General features: G+C 39.5%; 1 protein-coding gene across 2 annotated transcripts in view; it reads left to right on the top strand.

Annotated features, from left to right (window-relative positions):
- Window positions 1-8,427: 8,427 nt before the first annotated feature.
- Window positions 8,428-21,394, top strand: part of PSME4 (proteasome activator subunit 4) — a 111,692-nt gene continuing 98,725 nt past the window's right edge. For both annotated transcript variants that reach the window (XM_081832018.1, XM_081832017.1), the window contains exon 1: window positions 8,428-8,696. In XM_081832018.1, coding sequence (XP_081688144.1) covers window positions 8,455-8,696 — 242 coding nt within the window. In that variant the 5' untranslated portion in view covers window positions 8,428-8,454. The remainder of the gene's footprint in view (window positions 8,697-21,394) is intronic.

The raw sequence follows: 21,394 nt of genomic DNA, 5'->3' as shown, positions 1-21,394 counted from the left end.
TTTATCCCAGAGAAATTAGAACTTATGTTCACACAAAAATTTGTAGTTGAATACTCACAGCAACTTTACTTGGAATGGCAAAAGCCAAACTATAGTAAATCAGTACTATGGAATGCTATTCAGTTATAAAAGAAACCAACTATGGCACACACAACAACTTGGATAATTCCCTAGGGAATTATCTGAGAGAAAATAGGCAATCCTAACAGGTTATATCCTGTATGATTCCATTTATATATTAATCTTGAAACCATAAAATCATAGAAAAAGAGAACAGATTAGTAATTTCCAGGGATTAGAGACATGGAAGGGGTCAGGGAAGTGAATGTCAGTATAAAGGGCAACAGGAGGGATCCTTGTGGTGTGGAAGTGTTTATATCTTGCTTGACTACATCAGTGTAAATATCCTGATTATAATATTGTACTACAGATGATACCAATTCTGCAAGACAATACCAATTTTGGGAAACTGGGTAAAAGGTACAAGGGATATCTCTGTATTATTTCCTGCAAATACAGGTCAATCTACAATTACCCAAAATAAAAAGATGAACCTAAAAATCAAAACAAGGCAACAACTTAAAAACTGAACTACTTAGATTCTGAGTCCAGAAAAGCAGCCCACCCTGTATGGGTGGGGATGAGCTAACACCACTACCATCATTATCATCAATGTACATAGATCCATGACTATTTGTAATCTGGTTTCAGTTTACTTTCTTGGCTCCTCTCTTGCCTTACCGACATTTTCTGTGCTCCTGCCATACTGTATTCATTGCTCCCTGGCCTAATTAGGCTCAGTGAAAACTCCACATACTTTCCACATGTTTCTGTCTCTGCCTGCAGCATACCTATCCACTTGGCTTCATGACTTCCACACCCTAATGTCACCCCTTCAGCTTCCTCCAAGTATCTGGGTGCAGCCCAAAGCACTATACTCATATATCTGAAATAGCTTTCAGGATAAAATCTAAAATTCTTAGCCCAACTTACAAGATACTACATGACCTAACTGCTTACCTTCTCTGCCACTCTTATCCTCTCTTCCCGTACACTTTTGTCTTTTCTGAGCTTCACAACCAAGCTAAGTTCTTCCCCCACCTCAATCCTCCTCTCATGCTGTTTTCCTAGCCAGATCATTCTTAACTATCCTTTCCCCCAACTCCTCATTCATCAACTGCTACTTCCTCAAAGAAATCTTTCTAGGCCTCCTAGTCTAGGCCAGGTCCCCCTATTCTAACAATCAGAGTTCCCTTTATCCTATTACAGCATTTAAAAAAACTATAATCAAAATACCTGTAGAATGAGTTGTTTAATGTCTGAAAGGCCCACTAGACAGTGAGCTCCATAATATCAGCAATCACATAGAAAATGGATCTTTTAGAAAAAACTTTTATATTAAATTTTAAGTTGTTATTTCTAGCATATAAATCCCTTTGTCTCTTTGAACTTGCTTACATTTATTCTCTCTCTCTCTCACACATACACACACAGCCTTTTATGAATGATTTGCTGTATAGAAATTGTAGAAAATAAGGGAAAAGCCTAGATTCCATGTTCAGATTAAAGCAGTACTGAAACAGAAACAACAGAAGCCTCAGGGGAAGATGATCACTTGACAGAACTAGTTTACCAGAAGCAAAAGTTTAGAGCTGGGAGTTACTATAAAAACATAATCTCCCATCCCCCCAAACTGGCAGAACTACTGGGTAAGGCACTGAATTTTTCAGTCTATGGAAGGCAGTTTCAATTAGTTTCATCTAGAGATTTTAAGAGGTAGGGAGATCCCAGCTGACATTTGGTTACAATTTTAATTTATCTGTTTATTTGACCCTCAACCCACTAGATAGTGAACTCCTTGAGGACAAGTACTATGTCATTCATCTTATGATCTCAAACTTGGCACTCAGGAGGCACTCAATAATGTTTATTGAATTAATGAATATATAATTCACCCTGGAGAATTAGGGATTTGATATATTACCCCTCTTATGAATCCGTAAATTTCAAAAGAGATTCTGCTTAGTACAAAGAAACAGATTGTAAAGAGTAGCATTTTAAGCATCAGATATAGTGTGAGTGTCTTGCTGGCTATTCAAATTATTCATGCAGATAATTCCATTCTCTGCTTATGAGCAAGGCCTGTTCTATTTATATATATAAAAACTGGGGGGTTGGTGGGAAGAGTATGTATCCTCTTTGTGCATTAGTTATTATCTCTCCACTGCCTCTATTGTTAATTTCTTCAACGACTGTTAAAAAATACATCTCTTTACTATATTTGATTAGAGGGAAGCTGTGACCTCCTACATTATTCATATCTTGTCAAAAAGAAGAAACATAAAAGAGCTTCAGTTGTACTGAAAAACTCTTTGCATTTAAATATCAAATAGGCATTTTCTAAATAATAATATCATACATTTTTAATCCTTAAATAAATATAGCTTGATGGATATGCATCACCAACGACCAGCTATATGATATGAGGATTCTAAAAAAGCTCTTAATCTACCATGATTACTCCCTTTTGCTCCAAATGATATCTAATAATCTACAGTTAGAAGTTCATTCCTTAAGGATCTCCAGTTCCAGGAGTATGGCAGCCTGAGCTAATGCAGAAACCCTTATATAGAAACGCTGCATTAAACATAACAAGTGATAACAATTGATGAGCTCACACACAGAAAAGGAAAATCTCCAGATCCAGAAACAAAGAGGAAAGGAAAGCCAGAGTGACAAGTGTGTGAGTTAATTCTGCATCAATTTTGGGGCAGTGTTATTGGATCTTGAAACAGCAAGTGACTTGGGTTTTAATATTTACTCGGGGAAAGAAGCTGATGCCTCAGACCAAAGGGAGTTGGAAATAAAATATTGCAAAAAACCCCAGAATTCTCTAAGGGCTGAATTCCCAGGTCTGTAACTTACATAGGATAGAAATTCAAATTTACACTAGCTGAAAAATGAACATAAATATTGATTAGTACTGGGTCTGTGCTATTTCTGTGGATCTGGTGCAAGCAAACAAAATGCTCTGGGTCATGTGGGGTTTACACAGAGACAAAAAGCCGTATGAAGATAGTCTCATAATATAAAAAATTGTAAAATACAAGCAAATGATCCACCATGAACAAAAATCAACAAACACATAGCACCCCTAAAAATCTAAAATAACAGAAAGGATTGTCTAAATATTATTGTCTAGGGGCGCCTGGGTGGCTCAGTCAGTTAGGCGTCTGCCTTTGGCTCAGGTCATGATCCTGGGGTCCTGGGATGGAGCCCCACACCGGGCTCCCTGCTCGGCTGGAAGTCTGCTTCTCCCTCTGTCCCTCTCCCTGCTCATGCTCTCTCTCTCAAGTAAATAAAATAAAATAAAAATAAATATAATTGTCTAAAATAAATAAACACGTCTAAAATCATTAAAGAAGTCATTGGAACCATAAAGAACAAAAGTAAATGAAAATAGAATAGCAGATTTGGAAAGGAATGAAATAGAACTTCTAAAATTAAAAAAATAATCATGAGAATTAGAAGCTCAATGGACAAGTTAAACAGATCAGATGCAGAATAACAAAGAATTCTATGAATTAGAAATAGGTCTGATAAAGTTATCCAGAATGAGGTAAAGAAGCAAAGACTTGCAAAATGAAAGTAACAAATATAGAGATTAGAATGAGAAGGTATAACATATATCTAATAGGAATTCTACAGAGAAGAGGAACAGAAAAATTGTGAACAGATAACAGCCAAAAATTTTGCATGATTGATGAATGATATGAATCTTTTCATTTAAGAAACACAAACCCCTGCAAGATAAATAAAAAGAAATCTACATCTAGTTACATCATAGTAAAATGGCAAAATGCCTAACAAAGAGAAAGACTGTAAATCAGTAATCATAGAAAAACTCATTTTTTAGCTGTGATTTCCTCTTTAGTAAAAAAATGAATTCCAAATATACTCTAATGAAGTGAAGTGGATGCCACGCTGCATGAGAAGGGCTTTTGGACAAAAACTCCAAAACTTAAAAATCATATAGGAGGGGCACCTAGGTCGCTCAGTTGGTTGAGCATCTGACTCTTGGTTTTGGCTCAGGTCAGGATCTCAGGGTCGTGAGATTGAGAATCTGCTTGAGATTCTTTCCCTGTCCCTCTGCCCCTCCCCTGCTTGAGAGCGCATTCTCTCTCTCAAATAAATAAATAAAATCTTAAAAAAAAATCATATAGGAACTATAGGGTGCCTGGCTGACTTGGTCGGTAGATCACGTGACTCTTGATCTCGGGGTTGTGCATTCGAGCCCCATGTTGGGCATAGAGCCCACTAAGAAAAAATCATATAGGAACTAGGGTAAAAACCTCTCATTTCTCAGGTCCAATATTCTTGTGCCTTTAGTAACTGCAACACAGCAGGAGTTTGGACATTTGATTATATTAGAATGAATCGTTCTAATACAATTCAAATACTTCTAAAGGCAGGAAACTAACAACCTGTCATTTTTTTTGGATTATCAGGTAGTGAACCAAAGGCATAAATATTTGATTGGTAATTATCCCAGGCAGTTCCTCTAGCCTGAGGAGAAACCTCCGTCTTCAGAATATTTTCCATGAAGGGCTATTGCACTTCCCAGGAACGGATTTTAGTCAGCCTCCTGGAGGGGTCTGATAAGAAGCCAATGTCTCCCTCAGGGTCTGACTGAAAGCATGATGGGTTGTTATCTTTTGGTGGAGTATCCTGAGCTCTAAAAGAGTAAAAAAAAAAAAAAATGTTTGGGAGGTAGTCTGAGAAAATTAACCCCAGGCTTTGGGTTACTATCTCCAATGGTGAGTAGAAAAGGTCCCCCAGAGAAACTTAAGGTCTCCCAACTTCCTCACCTGAAGAGGTTTCACTAGTGTTTTCCATTAAGCCTCATATAGAATAACAGAAAGAGACGTCACCTTTTTTGTTCCAATAATTCTTTTGACCTTTCCAGTTCTGACATCCATTCCCAGGGAAACTGACATCATCGGAACAGCCTCTTTGAAATCTTAAATCCAAATATTCCTGTTCTTCCAGATCCCTTGCTCAGGCTAATCCTTTCACATTGCTCTTATACTTCATTAGGATCTGAGTCCCTTGACCTCTCTATCGGCCCTCTTCTCTCTTCAGTTAGACTTAAACCAATTTTGACATTAACCACTCTCTTTTAAATATTCTCAAGCCAATGATCTCTACTTGGAAAAGAGAATTCAATGAGATATTGTACGTAAAGCACTGGCTGAGAGAAGTGCTCAACAGTGGTAGCTAACACCATTACCATCACTACCACCAACATACATTCTTATTCCTTTGTCATTGTATCATACCAGACTGCATGGCATATAATCCTGGGCTGCTAAACATTATTGGGGAAAATCACTAAATTGTTCACACAGATGACAGTAAAATTTATGCTTCCAGACTTAACTGACAAGTAATTTTACTGTTTCTCTAATGAGTTTTCTGAATTTTGAGACTACTCTAAACCTTCTCCAATCTCAAATCTCCTTCGCCCCACTTCCTCCCATCATTCTTATTCTCTTATTTCACAGAGAAAGTAAGAGAGAAGAAAGAAAGAAAGAAAGAAAGAAAGAAAGAAAGAAAGAAAGAAAGAAAGAAAGAAAGAAGGAAGAAAGAATCAGAAAGAACTCCTCCAACCTCCAGTCACCAAATCTGCAAACCTTTCCGCCTTTGCACCTATCCTCCCCTGCCTTTCTCCTCTGACAATGGAAGCACAGTCTGGTTTATTGCTAGAGGCCAATGACTCCACATTCTCTCCCACTCTCTGTCATCCTCACCCACATATCTTCAACCTTTCTCCATTGGCTCCTTCTCATTAATATTTAAAACATATCCCATCTTGAAAAATTCCTTTTTATTCCAGCTACCTCCTTACCTCTCTTTTCTTCCCACCCAAACTTTTATTTTTTTATTTTTATTTTTTAAGATTGCTTTTCTTTCCTTTTTTTTTTTTTTAAGATTTTATTTATTATTTATTTGAGAAAGACAGAATGAGAGAGAGAGAGCACGAGAGGGGGGGGCGGGTCAGAGGGAGAAGCAGACTCCCCGTTGAGCAGGGAGCCTGATGCAGGACTCTATCCTGGGACTCCAGGATCATGACCTGAGCTGAAGGCAGTCCCTTAACCAATGGAGCCACCCAGGCGCCCATCCCACCCAAACTTAAAAAAGGTTGTCCGCTTTTACCAACTCTAGTTATTTACTTCCTATTTTCCCATTGTCACTGTAATCTGGTTTCCACTGCAGCACCCCTGAAACTGTTGTTATCTGTTTTATCAGTAACTCCAATAAACTCTCCTCAGGTCTCATTTCACTTGACTGGTCAACCACTTTTGGTACATTATTTCCTCCAACTGAAACACTCGTCTTTAGGAATGCCCACCTTCCTAGAACTCCTACTTCTCTAACCCCTTCTCATGAGTATTTGTGGTCTCTCTCCTCTCTCTCTATCCATCCTTAAATATGGTACTCCTGAGAGTTTGGTCAAGGGCCCTATTCTTTTTATACTGTTAAACTAATTACATAAAGGCCATTAGAGTGAAGTGGCTCTAATGTCTTTGCCCAAAATCTGTGTAAATGCCTCAAGGTTATGAAATCTAAACACTAAGGATAACCAGTCACAAACAGCCGGTTGGGTTTTAAGCTATGCCCAATCAAATAATCTTTCTTTTGTCTCCACACCTTCTCTACCTACGTCTTTCCCCTGGCTCCTTCCTGTCAGGGCTCCTAACCACTTCTGGTTTGGCCCTGTCCAATTCCGATAGATTTTTACACAATAAACTCTTAAAATTTTTAATAAGTCTCAGTTATCTTTTAACAATAGTCTGTATCTCATTCTCTCCAATCCTACCTATAATGCTAATACATATCTCAGTTTAGATCATCCTCCTGATCCATACATCAAAGTACTTTTCCATCCTTTAGGAATTCAGCCTCCAAATCTGTTTCTGCTATCTCTGTGAAGGACTTTATTATCTATCCATCTTCCCAAACCAGAAATCTGAAATCATCCTGTTTCTTCCCATTGTTTCACTCTTCACATTCAATCAGCTACCAAGCCAAGGCCATTCTTTTTACTGCAATAGTTCTCAAATCATTTCAACTGACATCCATGCCATCAGTATGTCACAGCTTCTTAAGGGGTCCTCTAGTTTCCAATTCGAGTCTGTTTTAATCTGTTCTCTACAGAAAGTCAGAGTGATTCTTCGAAAATGTAAATTTTATCATGCCATTCCTATGCGTAAAATGTTTCAGACTTTTGTTGCTTTTAGGTTTAAAGTTCTGAAAACTCCCTAGTATTTCTTCCTAGGTTTCAATCCTGCACTCCTCTTGCAAGCAATCTGCAGCCATTCTGAACTTCTCTGAATTCCTGGAGTGCATGTTTGCAGCCTCTAAGCTGTTCCCTCAGCTAAAATACACCTTCTCCTCCTTTTCCTAACCAACTCTGCACTCAACGCCTTTAACCTCAGTTTTATGTATCTCGTCTCGAAAGCTACTTGACACCCCTCCAGTTTGAACTAACTCCTCTTTAGGTGTTCCCAAGGCATCCCGTACATACCCAGCAATTAAGAGTATTGTCTTGTAACTGCTTATTCCCTAAAGCTCCAGTTGACGGTAAAACCCTGGAGGGCAGAAACCACGTGCTCTTCTCGTCTCAAGGGCCTAAAAGGAGCGTCTGACACACAAAATAGTAGTTCGATTAATATTTGTTGAATGAACATCCACTTTTTTGGAATGAGGGCGGCCCGAAGAATACCAGAAAGAGGAGGGCTTAAAGGAGACTGAGCAAACAAATCTGTAAGTAACAAGTGAGATGGCTACAGAGTACCTAGGTTTTTCCACACACTCGGGGTGAGGGACTAGGCCCACTGCCTTGTCGGAAGGCACGGCGACTACGGGCTCCCGCCGGTAGCGCAGGGAGCGCGCGACCCTAAGCGAGGGAGGACAATAGCTTGGAATTCGGCCTCGTGTTTCCGGTGGGGCAGCCTCGCGCTCGCGCCGTGAGGCCCGGGGGTGGGGGCTCCGAGCCGGCCCCACGGCTAGGGAGGCGCGGCCCGCTGGGCTCCCGCCGCCGCCACCGCCTCCGCCACCGCCGCCGCCACCTCCTCCAACACCGTCGCTCCGCCCCGCCCCGCCCCGGAAGTGACTTGAGGCCCGTCCGGAATCTGCGGGCCGGGCTGCTGCAGCGTCATCAGCCGAGCCGGTGCGGGGCGGGCGGAGCGGCCGCTGCCGCCGCCAACGAACCGGGATCGCGCGGGGGCCAGCAGCGCGCCGGCCAGGGGAGGGGGCCCAGCGGTCGGGCCGAGGGTGACGGGCCGCCGGCGGCCGCGGGGCGACGACGACGCGGAGGAGGCGGAGCCCGGAGAGGGGTGGGGGCCGGGGAGGGTTAGGGTGGGAGGGGGTGGGGGGGGTGTCCCTAGGCTCATGGAGCCGGCCGAGCGGGCGGACGGCAGGGATCCCCCGGAGCCCGGCGGGCTTCCCGGCCCGGACCCGCGGGGCTTCGTCCCTCAGAAGGAGATCGTCTACAACAAGCTGCTGCCCTATGCCGAGCGGCTGGACGCCGAGTCCGACTTGCAGCTGGCCCAGATCAAAAGCAACCTGGGCCGGGCCGTGCAGCTCCAAGAGCTGTGGCCCGGGGGCCTCTTCTGGACCAGGAAACTCTCCACGTAAGTGTGTTAGGGCCTGCAGGGTGGGTGCGGGGGATGGGGAGGGCAAAGGCTCAGTGGGAGGGCGTCCGGGGCGGGGGGTGGGGGAGGCCGCTCTTTGTCCGCACCGGACCGCTGGACTCCGCTCTGCCCCGACTCTAGCCGGTGGTCCCGGAGGAGTAGTCGGAGAATCGCGACAGGAAGCCTGGGAAGCACTCAAGTCCCCTCCCTGCTACTTTCCTGCGGGACCTCCTTGGTCCTCACCAGCCCTTGACGTCCTCCCCAGCCCTCGACGTCCTCCCGAGCTGCTTCTCCCCAAGGGTTCGGGTTGTTGTCTTCCGACCTGTGGGGCCCTGGGGAGCCGGAGGGCACCGGGCTCCCAGGGAAAGAGGTGAGCGGTCCCCCAAGGGTCCTCCTTGGACCTTTGCTCATGAGGGAGGAGAGACAGAGAGGATTCACCTATGAGGGAGCAACTATTGACTTTTCCTTGTGTTTCCTCGGGCTCTTCCTCTACGGTCTCCGCCTCTTCGTATCCTTCAATTCATGTCTAGTAACTTTCTGAATGAGAAGGAGGCCGTAGGGAACTTGTAGGTTCTGCTTATTTGGGCCTGCTCAGGCTTTGTGGGTTTGATTGAAAAGATTGGTTTAAAATCAGCCCTTAGCTCATTCTCGGGCTGTACACTAGACGTTAATGTTGAGAATGTTGAGTCTTAGAACCTCCGGAAAGTGTGTTTCTCCAGTTGTGACATTTCCTTTGGGAATGTGCGACCCTAAGGAAAATAGAGAAGAGAGCTGTCAGATTGTCCAGGGCATTATGAGTACCTGGCTTGTGTTAATTTTTGAGTCTCTCAGATGAATATAGATGACCTAAATCAGTTTCAGTTGTTAAATTATTCTTTTATTACTGTTACTATTTTTTTGCATAAACACCCCGCAAACTATAGTGTCACTGAAAATAAGGGGGAAAGCAAGTAAAAATAGTCTTGGGGGGAAAGGTTAGAGACTTTATTTATTTTTTTTGTATACCCCAAACCATTTATGTCCAAATAACCAGCAAGATGGGCATCTTCACTGTGTCAGAATAATTTTTTTAAGAAAGTTGTGCTGTATCTTGCTTGGTTAACTGTACACAAAATCTGGTAACATTGTATGTTCATGAATGTGGGTATGGATGGATAAACATACAAGACATAAGTCACTTATCCAGTGTTTACCCAAATCTGCTGAGTGAACTGGGTGATGACTCAGGGTTTTGTAATGCAATAGTCTTCTCTACATTTCCTCACAGGATGATTCTTACCTGCCAGTTATTAGGGAGCCTCTGACAAATTTCTCATCTCCTCTTGAGGGTGGTAGTGGTGGGAGTAATACCTTTTTAATTAAAACTAAACTGAAACACTTAATTTGCCCTTTTCAAAGAGAGACCATAAAATGTCAAGGTTAACAGCTCTCCTCTTGATTAGAGTATGGAGAAGTTTGTGTATTTAGGATTCATGGGAGACTTTGGAAAAAAAGAAATGCAACAGGGAGAAGAACCACTTTCAGTCAAAAGAGAGGAAATGTTTTATAACTGATTAACATCAAATGATTTTTCAAGTGAGCCTCCTATGTGTTTGTGTTACTTAGGCACAGTAAAAATAAAGTTACTTTGTCAGTTCCAGTAATTCCCCCATTTTAATCACTCTTGTTAGATTTACCAGAGAATAACCATTTTGGGGGACACAGCTTCTTCTAGATGCATAATATATAAGTATACCAGTGTGTGAATGCATACCTGGTTTGGATTTCTTTTTTTCTGTTTTATTTTATTTATTTATTTATTTATTCTTTTTATTAACATATAATGTATTATTTGTTTCAGGGTTTTTATTTTTTTATTTTATTTTTTCTTTTTATTAACATATAATGTATTATTTGTTTCAGGGCTGGTTTGGATTTCTGAATCTGGAATCTACACAGAGTTAAGCTTTGTTTTCTGACCTATTACTAAGCTTGGCAAATTAGCACCTGGAATTGGATTATTTTTGATTTACTAAGTATAAGTAGCTTTTGCCTAGAAACAGCTAAAAATACAGTGGAGACAGTCCTTGGTGTTTAGGGCAAGATTGCGGTTAATAAGGCTTACTAGCCTATGAACCCCAAACCATTCATGTTTAAATAACCAGCAAGAAATGCTGTCAGAATTTTATTTTGGAACAGTGGTTAAATGCTGCAAACTGATTCTCAGGACTGCACTATGAGACATTTTGAACTTGGTGGGACATGTTGTGATCTTGGGTGTAATTTTTTTCTCCTAAGTCATGTTAAGGTGACCTGTTTATAGTTGCACTTGTTGTTTTTTAATGAGCCTTGTGTATTGCACAAGTTTACATCTAAATGATGCCAAAACATGTGATGACAGCTGTCAGTTACCTGAGTAGTGATCATATTTAGTACTTTGTAGAAGAATGGAAAGTAGTAATGAAAATAAAATGCAGGGGTGCCTGGGTGGCTCAGTTGGTTAAAAGTCTGCTTTCGGCTCAGGTCATGATCCCAGGGTACTGGGATTGAGCCCCACATCGGGCTCCCTGCTCAGCGGGAAGCCTGCTTCTCCCTCTCCCACTCCCCCTGCTTGTGTTCCCTCTCTCGCTGTATCTCTCTCTGCCAAATAAATAAATCTTAAAAAAAAAAAAAAAAAAGGAAAGAAAAGAAAATCTAACTTCTACCGGTAGCTCTGTGACTGTGGGAAGGCTACTTGAATCCTGTGTTTCAGTATTCTTGTGAAAGAAATGAGGGGTTGGACTAAATAATTCCTGAGAAACATTCCTGGTCTGGCATTTCATGATTTTATTTTTTATCCTGTAGAGCCTCAAATAGGCCAGTGTGTATCTTTCTGCAAGGACTATTTGAGCAGCTTGTAAAGTACTGGAAATAGCTCTATAGATCAAGCACATTCCTAAAGACCAGAGTGTAAATGCTGTTCAGAGGCACTGGGACTGGATCCCGGACACCCCTAATCTGGGCATCACAGGTCTGTGTGGGGTAGAGTTCTGGTCTGGGGATACTCAGGCTCCCGCTCCCTTTTTTTATTTTTTACCTCACTTAAGTGCTTACTGTCATTCTGTTTCAATCCATTTTGAGACTGGGGGTCTGTGTAACATCTCTGTGAAGAAAGGTTATTTCTGTGTACTTTAAAAATTGGCCCTGTGGTAAAATACAAGCTCTCTTGTATGGACAAGTTAAAGTAGTAGAACTGCATGAGGTAATATCACAGGGAATGTTTTTAAGAAGCAGGGAAACAAATTGGAGAAGAGAGGCACAAGCCTAATGGTCTTTGGAAAACAGCAGTAAAGACAGCTCCTGGACTCAAAGTGAAAGGTGTTGGTGGATAACTGGTACGGTCCATGTAGAGAATGACAGAGTTGAAGAAAGATAATCTTGAAACTTATTTTTTCTCCCTTTTCCCCCTGGACCTTTCATGTGTGGTGAGGTCTAGTTTGAAGACATCAGTTGATCTATACCTGGCTTTGCCGTGAACATTATTATCATCTTGGTCTTGCTTAACCTCTCTCAGCTTTAGGGTCCTCTTTCAGAAAGTGGGAGGAGTATAGACTCTTAGTGGTTTTTCAAACTTAAAACTTACCGAGGACTGTTCTATAAAAGCAAAATCTTAAACACAATATTGGGCTTCTTGGGCAGGATAAAGTTGCACTGACTTTTTTCTTTTTAACACTTCACTGATTATAGAACCCCCTAAAGCCTGCTCAGGGCTCTGAAACATATTGTTTGAAAAAATCACTGAGTTAGTCCCAAAGGGCCTTTCTAGCTCTGTGTTCCTTTAAATTGGTCTGGAGGAGGGAAAACAAGTGAATAGCCTACTATTTCCTAAACTTTACTCCATCCATAATCCTTTCTTTTGTGTTGCTTTTTTTTTAAAACAGAATTTTGATTTTAGTGAAGGATGTGCACTTGGTGTATTATGAAACAAATTTAAATGTCTTACTTGTTATAATGAAATGTTATATTCTGTGCTGTGCTGTTTTCTTATAATGAAATGACTCTATTATACTGACAAATCATTTCATTTGCTAATTAAACTATAACTTCTTTGTTTAATTATTATTAAGAACATGATATAGCCTTCTTGGATAGGAATTGGATTATCCCAGTTGAAACCACATAATGTATTTAATTAGATTATATAACCACCGGAAACGTAAGTTTAGTCAAGGTATGAATTATCAAATACACTGAACTTCTTTTGTGGAAAGTAATAATCTGACCACCGGAGCACCCAAATTTGTATCATCTCTGTGTTGGGGGAGAAAGTAGAAAATTCCAATCACTGAATCTCACCTATTAACACGATGTACTTATTTGGATATCTGATGTTTAAGTGTTGAAATCGTGAAGCACACAATAAATAGAAGTGCTTTGTACTTGTAAAAAATCTTGAAATCTTGACAAATTACCACATTGATCAGTGAGAACCAGTTAGGGAAAGTAGTAGAAAAGGTTTGCCTTTGTTATTATATGACTACACTCAAAATGGGAACCAAAATTTCTTTGTTGAATTGATTTGAAAGCTGATTTTCCATAGAAAAACAAAGTAAATGAATTAAATTATTTGGGGACATGAATTTTTCTGACAAAGTTGTGTAACAGTGCAATAAACTGTCCTTCACATTTCTTTTCTTTCTTTCTTTTTTTAATTAACCAACTTTAGTTTTTAGAGCAGCTTTAGGTTCAAAGCAAAATTGAGCAGAAAATACAGATATCCCCTGTACCTACACATGCACACATTTAATTTTTCATAGCAATCTCAAACTTAGATATTACATATGTGTGTGTGTGTGTGTGTATATATATATATATATATATATTTGAGGCCCTTCCCATTTTTCAAACACCTTTTTAGTTTCTTGCCTTACTTGCTTTCATTCATTCTTTCTTTCTTTTTCTCTTTTTTAAGTAGGCTCCATGCCTGATGTGGGGCTTGAACTCATGGCTCTGAGATTAAGAGTCACATCCTCTACTGACTGAGCTAGTTAGATGTCCCTCAAGAACCTCTTTTAATCATTCTTTTATTTTTTTTAAGATTTTATTTATTTGACAGAGACAACAAGAGAGGGAACACAAGCCGGAGGAGTGGGAGAGGGAGAAGCAGGCTTCCTGCTGAGCAGGTAACCTGATGTGGGCCTGGATCCCAGGACCCTAGGATCATGACCTGAGCTAAAGGCAGATGCTTAACGACTGAGCCACCCAGACGCCCGTTAATCATTCTTTTAAAACACCTTGTTAGTTTTTTCTCCTTACTAGTTAACTGAATGTTTTTGCAGAATCTCATTTGTCAATGTATATGATTTGAATAGTTTTTGAATACTTTTTTTATTTTCCTTTAAACATTTTTTATTGTGGAAAATATCACACATATACAAAGAAAGACAATAATACAGTGAACTTTATGTACCCATCACCTATGTTCAGTTATCAACTCATGGCCAATCATGTTCCTTCCACTCCCATGCACCCCCCATTGTTTTTGAAGCATATTACTTCATTCATAAGTGCTTCCAATATGTATCTGCAAGGGAAAAGGAATTAAACCAAAAAACTCAATACTGATGCCATTCTCAAGCTTAGAAAAATGAACGATAATCCAACATCACTTTGATCAATCTCATGAAATTCTACTTGGAAAATTTGTGGTTTTACTTCTGAGTTTCCATTTGCATTGTTTTGTCTAAGGTTTACTTCAGACAGACCCCATGGGCAGTGGTTTAAATACAGCTTCTTAATGAACATTTGTGTATTTTGGCATTGTTCTTCTCCCCCTCCTAACTGCGGAGACATAGAATCCGTCCTGGGGCAACCAGGACTTCCTTGAATTCTCTCCATTTTGAAAACAAAGATACTGAGGTTCTTATTAGTTAATACATAGTTGGATGCAAAGGAGTAGTGGCAGGAGTCTTTGAACAAATATTTTCTGAGTGCTTTGTGGGGGCCTGGCACTGGTTTTAGCCCTTGGGATATGTTAGTGAAAGATTTCTGCCCTCTTGGGAAGTTCCAGTGTGCTGCTTTTCTGTAAGCACACATTTTTGTTCTTTAAGGACAGCCTAGGCAAGGAGTAGCTCCATCAAGAAACTTGAGGAAAGTAAATACGAATTCTAAGGTCATTACTTAAAAAAAAATTCTTATTCTGACCAGTATGTTTTAATGCCCTAAATGGAGGCACTGAGAAGGGCAGTTAGGGAAAAAAAATTAATAAAACAGTACTATTCCTTGTTCAGAAATGTGAATGTATCATTTAAAAACAATTTTCCCAAGTGGTCTTGCTGCAGTGCTATAAAATAAAATTGTCTTTGAAATATATGTTCTTGACTGAACTAAAATGGAGGCAGTTTCTTGTTTTTTTAAGGGATGCTTGTTTATTTAGTAGTAAATAAGGGCACAACTTCTTAACCCATTTTCTCATTTTGGAACCCAGGTGTTAACTTTTCTGTTAAATGAGACTTATTTCTAGTGAATCTTCTCTCACTGCTCTCCTTTTCTCCTTTTTAATACAAAATCCAAATCTGTGTTTCTTTCTAACCTGTGTAGAAAATTAGATCAAAATCTCATACAGTGTGAATGGCAAGCTGAGAATAGGGTAATAACAGCAACAGCAAGCAAACAACCAAAAAAACCTTTATATTCATTGACACAGCCACTGGAATGTTAAAAGCAGCGCATACTATAAATATTCCCATTTGGAATCTTGAGGTTGGCTGCTTCCATATTCGGCCTACACTCAGCATTTCTTCCCTTTTAGTGCACTCTCCCTTGATCCCTTGTTTGTGCTTTTGTAGTCTTTGTATATAATCTTCCCTCTACTGTGAGCCTTCTTGAGGTCAGTGTCCTCCATGTTTACTTCCTTTCCTCCTCTCCCAGCATTTACTACAGGAGTACGGCAGTGTATATGCATTCATTTGTACTCAATGATATTATAATTAATTTTTTGGTCTTTGTAAACTAAAGCATTATGGAATTCTAAGAAATTACTACTTTTACAGTCAAAATGGAGAAAACAAATATAGGATGAGATCTATTTTTTTTTTTTAAGATTTTATTTATTTGAGAGAGCGAGTGAGAGAGCATGAGAGCAGAGAGGGTCAGAGGGAGAAGCAGACTCCCCGCTGAGCACAGGGAGCCCAATGTGGGACTTGATCCCGGGACTCCGGGATCACGACCCGAGCCGAAGGTAGTCGCTTAACCACTGAGCCACCCAGGTGTCCGGAAATGAAATCCTCTATTTTAATATGGGATTCAAAAGAAAGTTACATATTTAGTAAAAGAAACAGAGGGAAGGAGCATTTTGGTTAAAGAAGGGAATGGTGTGTTTCATAATCCAAAGTGGGAGTCTGGGGGGAGTGGGTTTGGCAAAGTTAATTAAAGAAGAAAGCAGATTATATTGGTTGCATCAGTGAGTTTGAGACTTTCATTTAAAAATAAATCTATAATGATTGTTATGTTTAAATATTTAGTACTAAATAATTTAGAGTGTAGTTAATACAATTTTTTTTTTTAAGATTTTATTTATTTTATTTGAGAGAATGAGATAGAGAGAGCATGAGAGGGGGGAGGGTCAGAGGGAGAAGCAGACTCCCTGCTGAGCAGGGAGCCCGATGTGGGGCTCGATCCCGGGACTCCAGGATCATGACCTGAGCCGAAGGCAGTCGCTTAACCAACTGAGCCACCCAGGCGCCCCGTAGTTAATACAATTTTTGAACAGGTGAACCATACAGTTTGGTAGTGATCATCGCCTTTTTATGCTATTTTGGCTTTTTTTCACAATAAATAGACCCTAAATTTTAGAGTCTAAAAATAAAGTAAAGGGGGGCCTGGCTGGCTCAATCAGAAGAGCATGCGATTCTTGATCTCAGGGTTCTGAGTTTGAGCCCCACATTGGGGGTAGAGATTACTTAAAAAGAAAAAAAAAAAGCTTTAAAAAAAAAAAAAAGAAAAAAATCAAAATACAGTAAAGACTTTTTCCCTTCCCAAGAAAAAACTAACACCTTTGAAATGGGTTTGAGAATAGTATTGTAATTCATATAAATTGGAAATTGCTTAAGAATTATTAAAAATGCTTTCTAATCTCCTAATGGTAGGTACTCTAAAAGAAATGTGTTAGTAATCTTTGGGCTCTTAAGTGTGAGTATTTCATTTTGTTTTCTGACAAATTTCTTTTTTAAACCAAGGATGAGGTAGAAATTTTTAGAGTAAGAAACTTTATGAATGCAATCTTTTGCATTAGAGTCTAGTTTATATTTTGGGTGGATTCCTAAAGAGTTTAGTTGGGATAGTTTCTGAGGGGAGGTGGGTTACTTCCAGACATCCCAATAAATAAAATATTGTCAAATTTCTGCCAACATAAATCAAACAGTGGTCCCTATTTTGTGTATGTCAGGAAAAAAGTTACCATTTAACAAATTCCGGAGTGATTTAAAATGTGATTTTTAAAAAATCATAATTAGACAAATATCTTAAAACTTTTTCATTTTGCGGAGTTTTTTTTTTTTTTTGTAGTTTGTATGGTCTCACAATTTGTCATGTGTATGTTCATTTATAAGTGCTTAATAGAGAATTTTTCATTTGTGGGTTATGACCAAAGCATTGTGAAATCAATTTAGGTCTTGACCAGTTTTTTGTTTGTTTGTTTTGAGGGGGTTGTTTGTTTGTTGGTGAACTAAATTAGAATTATTAGAGTAAATTTAAAAGTAATAAGGCTGAATGTTTATGACCTTAATTTCAGTTTTTTATATATTTTTTTCAGTTTTATATATGTTTAAGTATATACCAGGTTATATATTTATAATGGTGGGTTGTGGCTCCCAAAATATGAAAGCTACTGATTTTATAGGTTTCTTTCTGTAATTCAGATCGTCTAATCAACACCTACACCTTGAGCCACAAAGACACGAGGGGTAAAAACGAAAAGTTCCAACAGGTTCAAAAATCAGTAGACTGCGGGATCTTGCAAGAGAGAATTAGTTAATAGATGATTGAATGAGTGGCATAGGTACTACCTACCATATGTTGAGGCCTCAGAGTGTGCCAGCACTATGCTAATGACTTGACCGTCATTATTTCACTTAATTTTCACAAACATTCCTATGAATTGTAGGTACGTTTGTTATCCCAGTTTTACCTTTGAAGAAATGAGACTTAGTGAGGTACGGTATTAGCTGATTTGTCTAACGACCACAGGGCTTGCTCTTAACCATGAGTCCCAGAGGAAGGAAACTCCCAGGCTCTATAGCCTGGGAAGGCCACCTGGGGAAGAACGGCACCTGAGCCTTGAGGTGGGATTTGGTTAGGTAAGCAGGAATCTTGAGAAAGCCATTTAATGTGGTGGAACAAAGATATGAACAAGTCGACCACATAACTGTTAAAGTCTGTATTTGGAGCACAGTATTCTGAAATAAATCAGTTATCTGTCTCCCTCTAGGCTGTATGCTCCAGAACCATTTGTTACTTTCCATTCTCTATTGCCATGTCTGGCTCTTAAGTGTAGTAAAGCATTTCAAGAGATGAATGCCCCTTGTCCCTGACTCCAGGGAGAAGCAACTGGGAAAAGAATAGAGGGATCATTATTAGGTATTAATAGTGAATGACTATATTACTGCAGAAATTGTCATGTCAGTTATAAGAAGTCATAAAGGATATAACTCTGAAATACAATATGCTGACACTCCAGTGAGTATTGTTTAGCCTGTGGTATAGATGGGGATAAAGAGAAGTGTGTACTTCAGATCTCCTTGTCCATTTAGGGCCTTCCGTCAGAAATACTATCCTTGGTAAAGATAATAGACCTGTTTTATAGTGTGTTTCGGAAACCTCAATGTTTTAAGGCCAATTTACTTAATTTGGTAAAATATTTATTGTTAGTTTGAAGGGTTTTTTTTTTCTTTTTAAAAATAGAACTAGTTCTCGTGAGCTGTTTTTAATTATGTAAGCCAGTATATTTCTCAAGATACACTCATACATTTGGTCAGCTGAAAAAATGTTTCTCAGAACGTCCACCTTGTTTCATTCTTTGGTTAGAGTTGAGGGTTATATATGTATAGAGGCATAGTCTCTGCCATCCTTACCTGTTAGTCATCTAAAGAAACACTACAATAGGGGCGCCTGGGTGGCTCAGTCGTTAAGCGTCTGCCTTCGGCTCAGGTCATGATCCCAGGGTCCTGGGATCGAGCCCCGCATCGGGCTCCCTGCTCAGTGGGGAGCTTGCTTCTCCCTCTCCTACTCCCCCTGCTCTTCCCTATCTCGCTATATCTCTTCCTACTCTTCCTACTCTTCCCTATCTCGCTATATCTCTCTCTGTCAAATAAATAAATAAAATCTGTAAAAAAATAAAATAAATAAAATAAAAAAATAAAATGTTTAAAAAAAAAGAAACACTATAATATATACATGTATAACTCCAGTAAGAAATAGAATGTGGAAAATACTCGTTTGGTACAAGCTATTAAGGGACAGAGAGGACAGAGATAGCACTTTTGGTTGGGAATGAAGGAAGACTCTGAAAGAGGAAGCCTTAAAGGATAGATAGGCTTTTAAGGATATGAACAAATAATTCACAAGAAAATATATAGTAAGCAAATACCTTAAGATATACTTAGCCTCATAACTGAAGAAATATTAATTGAAACAGATTGTATAAGTATTTTATTTTTAATGATTGAAATAGATTTTAAACCACCATATCTTGTACTCCAGTCAGTCTGCTAAGGTGCAGTGGTTCTCAAATGTAGTGAAACGTCTGGGAAGCATAAAAACAACTGGTACTCGGGGCCCATTTCAGATCCGTTAAATCAGAATGTCTTTCTTGTACATTAATCAATTACCCATCACCATAGCCTTGTGAGGAAACCCAGGTCTTAACAAATACAGAGATTAAATGACTTGCCCAAGGGACTGACCTAGAATACTTTGAATTCTCTGCAAATTTGTAGAACGTGCTGCTCCTGCTGGCTTGGCTGCTGTGTTGAAATCAATAAATATTCTGGCTATTCAGAGTTGATGATAACATTGGGAGTTGCAAAGCAATCTAGAGCATGGCAACATAAGATATTCTCCACTTTAGATAACACCTAATTTGCGTTTCTTCTATGTCAGCAGGCCCTTGGAATTGATATCCTTTATTGTTAATTTGTTTTTGTGTGTGTGTGATAGTGCATCCCTTTTCTTGATTCTCAGTTTGACCTCTTTGGAAGTGAAATGAGAAAATAAGGAACACTCTTGGTTGTGTCTTTTTGTCATAGAAGTATGCTATTCTTGCTCTGTTCCTCTCCCTAGAGCTGTCTCTGTGCCTGTTCCTGCCTCTTTCCCCAAATGCTCAGATTTTCTTGACCCTCGGTTGCTTATTCAGAGTGATGACGGCTTTCTGATCTTTCAAGATTCAGTTCAGTGGACGTTCATCTATGATGAAACATTGGCTAAAAAAAAAATCACAAAACTGATAGTACTTCATTTGTCTCCCTTACTTCTGTATATTTAAGTTTTCCAATACATAATTCCTCACATCTAGAGATGCATTTTGATTACATGGGTAATTGAATGAAAAGAGAAGGAGAGGTGGATTTATGAGAAAACCCTACATTTTATCTGTTCACTCACTATTCCTAGTAATGAGAAGCTGTATCTGCGTTTTGAAATACCGTGTGTTATGACGAAGGACTTAGTCCTGGAATAAAGTCAAAGTAATTAATTCCTGATCTTCTAGCTTTCTCTGCACATTTTGCCTTTTTTTATTTTTGTCATTGGTGATATCTTAGGAACAGAAGGAAGAGAGTAAAGTGGGGAGGGAGGTTGGTTTTTTTGTTTTGTTTATTGTTTTTTTCTGGTTAGAGGGAAGAGTTTTTTCAGGCATCTCATTGACAAGTATTTTAAAGCAAATAAAATTACCATGACCATTTACCTCTAGCCGTCAGGTATTAAGACATAGTTTTAAAAATTGTATGTCTCACCATTTATTCAGATATTTTACATTTTAGTACAGCTTTATTGTTTTAAAATGTAATTCCTAAAAATAAATAAATAAATATCTAAACCGGAAAAAAAAAATGTAATTCCTATACATTCCTCTTAGAGAAATTACCTTTTTTTTTAAAGATTTTATTTATGTATCTGAGAGAGAGAAAGAGAGAACAAGCAGGGGGGTGGGGCAGAGGGAGAGGGAGAAACAGACTCCCCGATGAGCAGGGAGCCCCATGCAGGGCTCAGTCCTAGAAGCCTGAGACCATGACCTGAGCCAAAGTCAGACATTTAACGGACTGAGCCACTCAGGCGCCCTCTTTCAGATAAATCTCTAATGAATCTTTTTGTTGATATTATTAATGGAACAGTTTACCTCCATTCACCACTGTTTTTTATCTGGTTACCGTAAAGAAGGCTGCCAATTTTAAAAAACATATTCTGTGGATTTTCTTATTTAGTCTAAAAGTGGGTTTTTCGGGGGCACCTGGGTGGCTCAGTCGTTAAGCATCTGCCTTCGGCTCAGGTCATGATCCCAGGGTTTTGGGATCGAGTCCCACATCGGGCTCCCTGCTCAGCGGGAAGCCTGCTTTTCCCTCTCCCACTCCCCCTGCTTGTGTTCCCTCTCTCGCTGTCTGTCTCTCTGTCAAATAAATAAAATCTTTAAAAAAAAATAAAAGTGGGTTTTTCTTGTTGCTGGATTTAGATGTTGCAGGGAAAATCAT

Source organism: Leptonychotes weddellii, chromosome 10, assembly GCF_054177405.1.
Source record: "Leptonychotes weddellii isolate Sample4059 chromosome 10, ASM5417740v2, whole genome shotgun sequence".
In the NCBI taxonomy this organism is placed as follows: Eukaryota; Metazoa; Chordata; class Mammalia; order Carnivora; family Phocidae; genus Leptonychotes; species Leptonychotes weddellii.
Note: the sequence above shows the minus strand (reverse complement) of the source record. Positions and strands in the feature narration are given on the sequence as shown.